The 14,083-nt window shown below is 30.7% G+C and overlaps 1 protein-coding gene across 1 annotated transcript; it reads right to left on the reverse strand.

Moving 5' to 3' along the window:
* Nucleotides 1–6,547: 6,547 nt before the first annotated feature.
* Nucleotides 6,548–13,464, reverse strand: LOC129314547 (FRIGIDA-like protein 4a). The gene is made up of 3 exons (XM_054958025.1): nt 12,324–13,464; nt 7,512–7,687; nt 6,548–7,405 (listed from the first exon to the last, which is right to left on the reverse strand). Exons 1-3 carry the CDS (start codon nt 13,174–13,176, stop codon nt 6,872–6,874), a joined length of 1,563 nt encoding a protein of 520 aa, XP_054814000.1. The 5' UTR covers nt 13,177–13,464; the 3' UTR covers nt 6,548–6,871.
* Between the last annotated feature and the right edge of the window lie 619 nt (nt 13,465–14,083).

Genomic DNA, 14,083 nt, shown 5'->3' on the forward strand with positions numbered 1-14,083 from the left:
AGAAGAAGACTGAGAGTGATTAGTGTGAGGCTCACTGCAAGTGGCAATGATTGACGTGAGATTGAGGCGATAAGGAGATTTAACAACCAAATAAAAAAAATTAGAGAGATGGAGAGAATTTTTTTAATATTTTATTTGTGATATTTGTAAAAGTTTGAAAAAACAGTCATTTTTATATTATTTTTTAAATACTATTTTAAATTTGCATTTCTGTAACTTTTTAATTAATTAAAGAAATTCTTATTAAAATATGATTTTTGTTAAGGTGAAATTGTTATTAGATTGTATACTATTAGAAAAATAAAATTTAGCGAGAAATATGTCATTTTTCCTTGCTAAATTGTATTTTAACGATAAATTTTATCCCTCACTAAATTTGTAGTTAAAAAAGGTTAGCTAAATTTAACGAGGAATTATATTTTCCTTGTAAATTAATGAGTGATTTAGTGAGAGATTCAGTAAGGGACTGAATTCTCCATTAATCTCTCATTAGTGCTATTCAAAATCTGATAGTTTAGCGAGATTAATCCCTCACTAAATATGCTTATATTTAAAAATAGTGATGCCACATCACCTGTCATATGTGCATCAACTTGTGACATGTCACCAATAACATCATACCTCGTTAATCGCCATGTCACCTACTATCTAATGCCCCATATCACCTGCTACATGTGATACAACTCATAATATATTATTGTCTATCTTGCGCAATATCACTTACTCCTTACCATGTTATATATTCATTATATTTATGTGAAAGTCAATACTTGAACTTTTGACCTCATACCTTTCAAACTTTATACTGTCCTTTTTTGTCAGTTGAATTAAGAGACACTTGCAGTCATTACATGAGAAATTAAATATATATTATTTAACTATATAAATATATCAAATAATAAATTATAAAAATACACACATATATACATACTAAATTTTATTTTCAATTATTAATATGTTAAAAATATGAATATTTTAGTTAATTTTTATTTTTAAATAAAAATAATTAAATATATAATTAAAAGTTATTGTTAAAAGTTATATTTTTTACAGTGATTAGCTAGAAATAAAATTCCTCTCTAATTATCTTATTTTAGAGGAATTGACAGCCTTTTGCTAATTCTCTTATTTTAGAAAGGGATTGATAATCTCTCACTAAATTTCCTTGCTAATTTGTATTTTCTAATAGTGGAAAGAGTAATGATCTTTATTTAAACAATATAAATCAAATTTATATAACATTGAATTAAAATAAATTCTTAAGAATTACTATCAAGCTCTAGTTATAAGACATGTAATTTACATTTCTTTCATTAAAAAATTTAAAATATTTTTTGAGGAGCTGAATATTCAAAAATAATATAAGATATTTTTAATTTTTAAGGTGTAATAATTAAATTTTTTCTGAAATTTTTTTATTAAATAAATTACTTTATATTTATTTCAGGGTGAAACACCTTATATATAGGGATAAATATAAAAAAATATGGCTAATTTAAAAATAATTAATTAATTTATTGGAGGGTAAATTTTAATTAAAATTTTTTTATATTTTTTAATGAAGGGAGTATATAATTAAACATTAATTTTGGCCAAAAAAAATTATTTAATATTTAAATAATACCTTGTCCCTTTTGGCCAAAGGTCCTAGTTCCACCACAGCAGTAGTTGCTATATACCTGAATTTATCATTTGATCTTTATAATTGTTATTTTAAATTAGTATTATTTTTAAAAAATGAGTTTCTTTCCAAATGTCGAGGAAGTTGCGTTTGCAACAGCAAGATTATATAAAATGTTCATGTTTATTAACATGTGTTAGTTGTAATGGATGAGATAATGATTGCTCATACATGAGATCTCATGTTTGAGCCTTCGTGATTGCATTCATAAAATTCAGATCTTCAAAGTTAAAATTAAAAATCATTAAGTTTTTAAAGACTAAATATATCATTACAGAATACTATGATAAATTTAAAGAAAGTTTTATTTTTAATATTCTTAAAAATAAACATAACAAAACGTAATATGAATGATAATAATATTGTAAATCTTTAAAATAATTTTTTTGACAACAAAATCTTTAAGAATAATTAATTATGATTCATAATACATGTCAACGAAAAATGAAGTTGAACAGAGTGCGGGTTCCCCTTGCGTTTGGAGCGTCCTATTCTTCAATTTGGTGTTTGCTTATGTAACGTCAATTAATTCATTCAAATTAAATGGGAAGCTCAAAAGACGTGAACCATGTGAAAAGATAGAGGAGCTTCTAGAAGACAACTAGACCCCAGGTAACAAGAAGACACTCTTATGGCGGCCATAAATCTCCAATTTATTTTATTTTAAGTTCTGTAAGTGTATTACGATACCAACCTTGATTAAAACAAAAAAAATAAAAAAGTCCATAAATTAGAGCACACCCTGTAAATGGTATGTAGTTTACAGAGTTACAACTTCGCTTGTAACGAAACAACTAACAACTAGAACTTCATTATTAGCAACTAGTATCAATTATCCGATTCCATTTATAAGATAATGAGAGTATTTATTTTAATTTTATTTATAAGACACTTTAATAATTATTACATTCATATTTAATTATAGAGGTAAAGTTGAGAATTTGTTAAACTTTTAGACATAATTAATAATATTTAATGTTTTTTTATTTCTGTAAAACATACTGAAAGTCAGTCAAAAATTTTAATTAAGGGGCTAAGATGACAAAGTATGTATATATGATAATTAAAGAAAAGTTATATATATAGATATATATATGTATATATATATATGGATATATACATCACTAACATAATATAAATATTTTAATATATATATTTATATTTAATTTTAAAAATATATAATAAAAATAAATATGTACTTTTATTTTAAAATTTTTTCTCATTGATTTTTCATAGCATAAAAATTAACAATTATCATGTGTATGATAAATTTTTCAGCAATTTTCTTTTTAATATAAACTATCAATGGAAAAATTTCATCTTCTTTTTGAACATTAAATCATTTAAATGCATTCTTAAAATCTAAAGTTGTGTTCAATTTAAGAAACTCTACTAATTATTCACTAAATTTACTTTTTAATTCTTTCAATTGATATTTGATGACAATAGTAAATATATCACAATAATAATACTTAATTATCACAAAATCCTTATGTCAATGAAATTGAATTATATCACATTAAAATAAAAATCATTCATGTTATAAATTTCAATAAGTGGGTAATTACAAAGAAAGAAAATTTGCCTACAAGATGTCATCTTTACCATAATATCTTACTTTTGAATATAATAATTTTATGATAAATATCAAACATATAGAATTCAATATATTTTAAGATTTTTATTGTGATATTTGATAAAGTTTATTAGTAATAATTTTTATAATTTTTTTTATCAATAGTAAAATATATCTTATGACAATTATACATGTATAAAAGATCACACGCAAAATTAAATGAGAACTCCCTCTAATACCTCTAAGCTTTTGTAATGTACTAATTTAGGAGATTAAAAATATATAAGTCAGGGGGCAATACATAGCTCCTCCAGTTGATCCCTCTATCTCCAATTCATCTGAAATTGACTTATAAATAAGATTATAGAACTAAAAGGATTAGTCAGTTTTAGGATTTATTTAAGTAAATAGACTAACCTGAAACTAAATGCCAAGCACATTATCAAGAACAACAATTTCGTTAGTAATAAATAAAAACTACTAGTTTAAAATAGAAATAACAATTTCGCTTATAATAAATAGCAACTGAAAACTCAAGATAGGCAATTACTAAAATTGAGTGAGCGCGCCTGGATTGATTTGATCTGAATACTGTGTAAATTCCTTATGAATTAATTGTCATTTAGAGAAGGTGCTTATGATGAGCCCTTCTTTTTTATTTTTCAAATAAAGGATAGTATGATAATTGAGCTATAAAACTTAATGCTAGAAAAGTCACTTGAAATTAGTTGAAACTGCGATATAGTTTGCTCGTTTCATGAGATTTTATTGTGAAAAAAACCATTTCAGTAAGACTCAAATGTCATTCTCCCTGAATTTAATTATTCAAAAGATGTAATAATTCTCACAATATTATTTTTGAATGACTGCTAATCTGTTTTTTCCTTCGACCTAATGATGTTGTTAATCATTTTATTCCTTACACGACTTAATTGATTATATTATAATTTTGTTCAAAAGCATTTGGTGGGGATATGGCCTATTGAATTTTACAGCGTAGTTCACGAAATAGAAACTACGCGCAAATCAAAGGTGATGGGTTGAGTCAAAATGATTTGTATAAAAATATTAATTAACATGCGACTCAATAATATTGTGAGAATTAATGTGATGTATCCTTTTCTTTCTTCTCCTTTTCTTGCTAAAAATTGTTGAGTTGAGTCTATATACTATAAAGGCCTTGTGGTTTAATTTAAATCAAAATATTAATTAATAGATGATTCAAAATGACGTACTTATGATGTGGCACCTGGCGGATGTATTCTCAAATCAATTTGGTTTTGGAATTAGTCTAATTCATTTATTTAAGATATACGTGGCGTGGAACAGGATATTTTATAAATAATTCTAGCAAAATTTATAAACCATATTTAGGTATTTTTATATTTAAATGTAATTTAAAATTAGGATACAAAGATAATACTATCAATGTATGATCAATTTAACTATTGAATATATAAAATTATAGTTGTAAAAAGTTAAAATAATAGTTGTAAATTATTAATGAAATTATTGTAAACAATCAGTGTTAAATTTTATTAGTAATGAATAATCAATTTAATTATTAAATATATAAAATTATAGTTGTAAAATATTGAAGTGATAGTTGTAAAGTAATTATAAATAATTATGTTAAATTTTGTTAGTAATGCATGATCGAGTTAACTATTAAATATATAAAGTTATAATTATAAAATATCAAAGTAATAATTATAAATGTTGACAATGTCGTTGTATACAGTTAATATTAAACTTGTTATGCATAACCAGTTTAACTTTTAAATATGTAAAGTTGCATTTGTAAAAAAAATTAAAATAATAATTATAAATTACTGATGAAATAATTTAAATTATTTGATTGATCTAATATATTTTTAAGAGAAAAATTATTATCTTTACACTTCAATTTTAAATTATAATTAAGTTGACTGTAATTTTTGAATTTCACACAATATATTTATAAATTAGACTATTTCACAATATATATACATAATTTTTCCTTTATTTAATGTTTGGGTTTGTATGTATTTAATGTTTGATTGCAGAAGGGTGATGGGCTCTTGTGTTGTGTTCGGTGTATTTGAAGTTTTTCTAAAACATATTTTGTTTGGATGCTTATAATTTCATATACTTGGTAAGATAAATGGATTAAAGAAGCATGACGATATCTTTATATTTTAACTTAAAATTTTAAAACTCAATTTTATGAGTCATTTTTTTTTATTTTATTTTTTTGTAAGATGAGTTTTTTGTTCTTCATTTTATATTAGTTATTAAATTTATTTTTATTTAATATAAGACTTCCGGCATCTTTAAGTCTAGTTACACTTTGATTGTGTAACCACACACACTATGCAGCATGCTTTCTTGCTTAAGAATTAGCATGCTTTGTAAGTTAGCACAAACTTAACTCATATTACTAACTCTACAATCCCATCATTGCAAAAACACGTCTTCCATAATCGAGAGAAAAAAATTAAAGAAAAGAAGACGAAAAGAAAATACTCATAAGGCAAACCCAGGTTTCTTTCACTACCGAAGGATTTGGTACTGATAGACCCCACCTCTAGCATGTGACGCCACATGAAAATAATAACATTTTAAATTTGCATCATGCCAGTTGCCGGTTTTTTTTTTTTTTTTTCCGCACAACTTTCAAAAGGTTCTTGTGTTTGCAAAATAAATGCATTAATTAATATATGTTTTTCAACAATGTTACTCAAAAAAAAAAATGGTGCTTTAGTTTAATCAAGGGAGAAAGTATGTGAGAAAGGAAAAAAGTATTTAATAAAAGATATTTTTGAAAAGATAAGGTAATCTTAAATATGTTAATTGTTGTATCTTAAGGATATTGATGTTATCGCCTTCATTAGTTTAATTAATCACTAATTCACATTTGGACAAAACTTGATCGATGTCCTCTACCAAGACTTCAGTTTTCAAGCTTTTTTATTTACCCATCAACTTATATCAATCAAACAAATACTAATGAATTTCAGGGATCAATGTCGCAACTCATTTCATTTTGTTATCATTTAAATAATAAAGAGAAACTTGAGCATTGACCGCACCGCCGCGTGCATCAACAGGCCAAATCCTGACCCGTCCAGCTCGCACTCTTTTATTGAACGGATGTGACATTCTAATTCTAACAGTGATAAGTTGGACTATCCATGTGCTATGATAACACAATTTTCAAATTACGTGTAGCGCAACCCACTAAACATGTTCAGATATCTCAGAAAGATGACGCCTGGTCAAAATGCGTATAAAATGAAACTTCCCCAACGTCTATGTAATCAGATTATCATCATTTTTTGATATCTTGATTCAATATCGGCTAGTGGGGTACTGACAATCACATTCGAGCATCGTCATGCTGTCGTCATCATCATCAATATTATTGATGGAATACAATGTAATTGAGCAGCTACAGCTTTTTGCATCTAAATTCTAATATAGTTTCAGGCTGAAACTTCAGGACTTCGACCTCCCGAAAAGCTCCGTCAATCATATAACATAAAAATAAAGCAAAAAGAAAAAGGAGATTGAACTCCGGCTGGGAGTAAATGTGAAGGGATATATCACATATCGCTAACTTGTGATTTTCTCGTCTAGTGTGTAAATGGAGGTTGATAGGCAGCTGGGATAGCATTTCCACAATCATAGATGCCGTAGTTAGTCTGTCCTCCTCCATAAGAACCAGGGAGCGGGTAGTGCTGTTGAGTTATTCCAACAGGGCTTTGACTATGGGGAGCTCCATAGGCAGTTGCGTAAGGATTACCTGTACGATCATCATAGACAGCTTGGCTGGGGTAATTGAATGATCCAGAAAATCTTGAAACAGGACTAGGCTGCGGAGGAGGAGCTGGGTTCCTCCGATCCAAGGTTGGGTATGAATTTAATTTCGCTACTTTAGCTGGACGGAAAGAGTTTGACCCTACACCTCGAGCGCTGCTCGATCCATAGGCTCGCTTATGAGATTTACTCCCCACTGCTGAACTCTTCTTCCTTTCAGCCTTGGATTTCTCCAGATGAGCAACTCGTTTTCTCAGACTATCAATGTTGAATTCTGATTCCAGCTTGTGGTCTTCTATACATTTGATAGCGGCCTTGATGGAATTTAACTCCTGAGTGCTTGACACATCCTGGAAAAATGGGTTCACTTTAAGAAAGAGGCCTATCAAAAGCATAAATTCATGAGAATATTAACATTAGTCTGTGAAGCTAAATTAAAAAGACAGTAATCCAGACCATTGCAGCCTGACTGTTGTTTCCACTCTTTGATGAGGAGGTAGAATTCTTTTTGGAATTCTGCAGATAGGACTTGAGCAGGTTAACGGGAGGAAACCTTTCAGTCAAACCAGATTCTGAAGCAAAATAGACAGCTTCAATCTCTTTACCATTTCTAATGAGTTCACTTATTATATCTGCATAGAACAATAGCATTTATTAGGCCAAAATCTTCACACACAAAATGTCAACAAGGACAATGACAAGTCTTATCTTACAAGGTGAGATCAACTATATGAATTGCACAATACCATTTTGCTTTATCAACAACTAAATCTCTGGAAAACTAGAATTTTTTTTTTCCCGTTGTATACAGATATTCCCCTATTAGTACAGTCGAGTGCTAAATGTTGACAACACTTCGAGCAAGGATTTGAACCAAGGTTCACCATGTTATGAGGTGAGACCCAACTCCCGTTACTAGAGCAAAATTATGTATCCTTCTCAAATGATCACAAAATTCTGCTATGTTCTCACTCTTATTGTGCACATGGCCCTATTTGTTTTTTAGTTTTAACCAGACACATCATATTTCTTTTTGCTTCTTGACATAATGATCCTTATTTCTTATCAAGAGAGAAGAAAGTCGGTTTAACGTTATAGATCTTATTAGTAACTGTGGTCCATAATTTGATAACATACAATCCTCACAAATATTAGCAGACCTGGTAAGGTTCCCTATGAAATTTTCATACTTTAACTTGGTAATACTACCTTGAATATATTATTAAAAAAGTCACGACTCCATCTAATAAGGTAGATGTATCTTTCAACATTCTAAATTTAGTCTAAAATGCAAATTACGTCTTTTTCCTCCAAGGAGCAGCAAAGTGTCCTTGACAACATATGTAGACACCAGTACGTAGAATGCATTTTGTAAATTGATTTTATAGATAATTAATATAAAAAACCTGAGTATAAGATTATGCTTCAGTTTATAGCATTTTGATCTTATTATATAGCCTCAGCTTTCGCTGATCTTGTAAGATGGTATCATTCTAGTAAATCAAATTCAATCAAAAACTTGTTTCATCGAGTATCTGGGAATAAATCTCCAAAAACTAGAAGGCAAGGCTAAGTAGGAATGCAGTGTGGTATATATTAGTGAGCGAGATTAGCAAAAGGAATAGATTAGCTGAAGGGTTCACCCAACTAAGTTTGCACCACTGTACTAAGCATCTTATGCCACTCATTCAAAATGACGGTAAGTTTTTTACCATGAAAATGACAGCAAGATTTAATCATTGGAAAGAGCATATTAATAGATATGCAGTAGTTCAAACTTCAACAATAAGGACCCAGATACTGGAATTTTTACTTATATCAAAGGATATTATTAAAGCCAGAAAGTAAATTCTTGACACGTCCTACTGACTATATTGTATAAAAAATTAAAAATGTTATAATGTTGACAAATTGTCCAATGAAACACGTACTTTGAGAAAATTAGAGGCGGATTTTTTTAATGATAAGAGAAGACACATCAGAGATAGGTACCAGGATGTTGAGTTGAGATGGGCAATAAGAGAAAGGCAGCAACCAGGATGGCTGTCATAAATCTGGCAACGAACTTTTAACAGCCAAAGTTAACAGCAAAAGAATTAGACATACAATAATGCAGATAAAAGGACTAATGCTTTCAAGACCATCCAATCTTCTAAACCATTTCCAAATAAAAGAGACGAGCAAAACATCCTCAAGGAGTTCCACTATATTTGTGTTGAGCCTCCCAACAAACGGGGCCGTGTGTATAAGACGAAGCCTAAAAGTAATATCCATGAACAGGGTGGGCAGGGGCAGAATGGGAAGAACTCAGAAAATAACGATATCTCACATTGTCAAGTTAGTGGGAGGGTGTGAAAGGGGCAAGGGGAGGGAGGGAGGGAGGGAGAGAGCTAGGCAGTAGAATCAACTTAGTGGAGAGGGCCTGGTCTCTTGTAAACCAGGATGTTTGAGGGTTTCTTCATGTCCATTGTTCTTGTTTGAAGTTAGGAGGTAGCAGCTTGTGTGGAGCTGATTAGTGATTGTATTCTCTACAATTTTCTAACTTAATAGAAGATACTCCAGTGAGTTTCTCTTCATTTTACTGTCATTACTGCTGGTTCTATCAATTTCGAAGTTTCAATTATGGATTTAGGGTAGCTTGACTGTATTGCCTTGCTGTAAATCTTACCTTCTAACAGATTCCATCTTCAGGTCTAAAATGAGACTCCACTCTCTCATGTTGGTGAAGATAGGCTCAACATCTGAGGGGAAAGTATTTGGCCTACTGTTTATCATCTTCAGGTCCAAAATGAAACTCCACTCTTTCATGTTGGTGAAGATAGGCTTAATATCTGAGGGGAAAGTATTTGGCCTACTGTTTATAATCTTCAGGTCTAAAATGAAACTCCACTCTTTCATGTTGGTGAAGATAGGCTTAACATCTGAGGGGAAAGCATTTGGCCTACTGTTTATGATCTAACCAAGCTTCTGAACCATTTCCAACTAAAAGAGACGAGCAAAATCGTTTTTTAACAACAACAACAACAACAACAACAACAACCTTTTATCCCACTAGGTGGGGTCGGCTACATGGATTGCAAAACGCCATTGTGCTCTATCAAAAAACATCTCAAGGAGTTCCACAATATTTGAAATTCCAGTTATGGTAGCTTGACTGTATTGCCCTACGGTAAATCTTACTCCCTCTACTTCTATATATAAGAGGAAAACTGTATCACACAGTTTAAAAAAGTTGATTAACCACAATAATTATGTTTAAAAATAAAAAAAATAGACTAAAATGCCCTACATTAATCAACATAAACATATATTAATTATTTCTTGTTAATGTAAATTATAAGGAATAATTTAGAAAATGTATAATAAATGCTTATTGAAATAGGTGATTTTGCTTATATAAAAAAGCAAATAAAAAGTGGTAGTTTTTTTTTATAAATAAAAATGGAGGGAGTACCTTCTAACAGATTCCATCTTCAGGTCTAAAATGAAACTCCACTCTTCCATGTTGGTGACGATAGACTTAACATCTTGGGGGGGGGGGACATTTGGTCCACTGTTTATGATCTAATTATGATAGGATTTTTTTTTTCACAAAATTGTAAACTAAAGAGATACTCATAATTTGGCCAAAAAAGAGAGATACTCATACCGAGGCTAAATAGCACCTGGACAAAATTCATTATTGTTAAACACGTAGCTCTGTTCACATATGATAGATGTATAAGACTCACACTAGAAACGACATAACAATCTACAAGCAGATGGAAACTTCATTTTTTTTTTCGCTTCATTGTGTCCAAATATGATGTCCTGTTTTTGTCAGTATGTTTCCTTCCTAGATTGGCTTTCAAGCAAACCTTGAATATGTATTTGGACGATCTTAAAAATGACACCAGCTAACTCATTGGCATTGTTGACATTAGAGCTACACAAAGGACTCGGCAATATTGGACTTTAGCTTAACTTGAAATCTGATATCTTTTATGAAAAGAATTGGGTTAGGCAACCTATAGCTCAATCTGGTCCAATTGTAACCCGAAAATTAACAAGATCGAACTTGGTTCATAAGACTAAGAGACTAGTCCTAATAGTCCGGTACTCATTTAGCTTCCCCCCTTTATGTGAGAGGTGAAAATTCATTCCATCCTAACAAATTCAATTAAGATAATAAAAATACTTATAATCATAAAAAATCTATAACAATATATCTAACAACAACAACAACAAAAAATATTTCAATTACAATCTAAATGATTCAAATTCATAACTTTAACAACAGAGGCAGTAAAATTTAACAAACTTCAACAATATGTCTAATATACATTAGAAAAACAATTTAGCAGCAAATTAAATTAAAGTTATATTAAATATAGAATGGGAAAATGTGAATGAAGGAAATGCTGCGTTCAAACTTCAAACTGTTCAAATATGTTAAAAAAAATTAAAATTATATTAAAATAATTTCATAGGATAAGACCAGACCAAGTGTCTGAGAGCTTGGTCTCCTGTTGAGTCCAACCCAAGAAGCTAGTCTCTTTGGTCCGAAATTTTTTGACTAGACTGGACTGGATTGAACTTGTTCTGGTTGGAATGGGTTGGATAAGATAACCAGACTTTTGCATAGCCCTAGTCGGCATAAATTTCAAGAGTAGAGTAACTTTGCTGTAAATTTATAAATTAAAAAAAAATAAAACATACTATAGTTAATCTGTCTCTATACTGAGAAGCTTGAGGCAGAGACGTTGAGGTTCAGGGCAACTCCTCTCTATGGTAGAGGTCTATTAAACACATCGGCTGCAGCTCAAGTACACCTCAGCTCTACTCGACAATTATTTACATCCCTGAAAACATAACTTCTATAATGTTTTTTTGGGCTAACTAATTCGAATCAAGCCTTTACTGCTAAAGCCAATAATTTATGATTTACAATTACACCAAGTTAACACACTTGTTTGCAATTATTTTCTTTAAAATGTAAGATATAACAGATGATAACAAACTAAGGAAGAATGGTAAAAGATAAAAGAAGTAAGATTGATGATTCCACTTCATAAATGTGTTTAAAATAAATAAACAGTCTATAATGAAATCAAACCACAAATAAGCAATGTCATCAAGCAAGAAGTTCCTTCACTAATCGACATGCAAAAAAATTGTGCTAAACTTTTGAGCGAACATTACAAATATTTCATCTAAATATTCTGCGTCTAATTCTATTAAAAAGAGTAAAAGACAGACAAGCAGAGAAAGGTAAGGGATTGTACGAACCTCCCATTTTCTCCCCGAATTCTAACGCTGATGCAATCTTTGCCATATCCCTTCTCATCGCAAACTCCATAACCAAGTTTCTCAAACACTCCTCATCAAACCTCTGACGTAGTCTGAAACCTACTACAATCTGAAGAAACATCACCGCTTCGGCTGCACCGACAGCACCGTTTTCAGAACTACCATCCATCTGCCCTTTCCACGATTCGACCAAGTCAGCTGCTCTGGCAACAATTCTTCTGCAAAATTCTGGCAATTTGCCTCCAGAACTAGTCTCCGGAAACAATGCTTGAACCAGAATTCCACAAGCCCATCGCTTATCCGTGACCCCAGATTTCGCCGATTTGCAATTGAGAAACTCTTCCACGGCGTCCAAGACCAATCTTGGAGGATCCACCGCCTCCGCTATGGCCGGCACTATCTCGGCTCTCAAAGTCGCCGATTCCTTACGCTTGGATACGATGAACCTCAACAACGCTGAAGAATCCATTTTACGACACAAAGACTTCAGGGTTTCAGACAATTCAACGTTTGCTGAAATTGGTTTAGCGAAGTCGGCCAAAGCTGCTTCCTTTTGTTCTTCAATTCGCGCGGCCGCAGCGGACTCGCGTTCTGGAATAGAATTCTCGCGGTGATCGAGGGATTCGAGGGTCTTCTTTGCATGGGATTCCAGAGCCTCAACATTTGAATCTATCAATTGGGATTTCTGGGAGATTGAAGCTTCCAGGGACGAGAAATGTTTCGATAGGGTCGTAAACAGCTGGGTGCAAGTGGAGATAATAGACCTTTGTGCTTCGAGGTCGTCGAAGAATTTCTGGACTCTATTTGCGCTTGTTACAAGCTGAGTCACCATTGTTAGATCGATATTAGCGTTACAGTTGTCACATCTGGAGACGAAACCCTAAACCTTATACTTGGGACATTCCGTTGCAATTCCAAGGACCAACTGAGGAAGATGACGTTAAATGAATGAACTGCGGCGAAGTACCACTGTTATCACCTGAAATGAACATAAAGAAGAATGGAAAGAGAAGAATGATTTGCGAGAAAATGGTAATTTTACTCCATAAAATAACATTTGACAAAACTGAAAAAAAAAAAAAATGGAGAGGGCAAAGCTTGGTAACGTAGTTCCCTTGAATGGAATGAGAAAGACTCTCCTGGCCAAAATATCGTTGGAAGAATTAGTGAATTACATTATGGAGTACATTACATCTAAATAACATAATTAAATATCATAAGATTTATTGTAAAAATCTAAACGTGATTTTCTCAAATTTTTATTAGGATATATATAATGATTTTATAACTTAAATATGTTTATGTGCTCGCCTAGTCGATCTTCAATCTACCAACAATCATATGTTTCTTTAAAAAAAAAAAAAAAATTCCCTTTTCATGTTCCTATTGTTAGTCTAGTTTTATTAAATTAATGTGAGCCTCCGACAATGTATGTAATTTAGGGTTAAATGATAAAAATAATTTTAATTTTTTTTTCAAGAGTGCCTAACATTTTAAACTAATTTTTAAAATATTTTTATCTTAAAAGTTTTAAAAATAGAATATTTTTATCCTATCGTTAAAAATTTCAAATGTTGACAATTAAATTAACGGTTGATCAAGAATATTTTTGTATTTTTTCCTCTTTCCTCCTGTGTTTAGTCTTCAATTTTTTTTAATAAATTCTTTAACTTTTCTTTTCTAAAAGAATGAAAATGAAAACTGAAAAATGCAAGATACAAAGAAGGGTAAAATCATAA

The sequence above is a fragment of the Prosopis cineraria genome, unplaced genomic scaffold (assembly GCF_029017545.1).
Source record: "Prosopis cineraria cultivar Desert tree isolate PC_DT_omini unplaced genomic scaffold, ASM2901754v1 PC1, whole genome shotgun sequence".
Taxonomy (NCBI): domain Eukaryota; kingdom Viridiplantae; phylum Streptophyta; class Magnoliopsida; order Fabales; family Fabaceae; genus Prosopis; species Prosopis cineraria.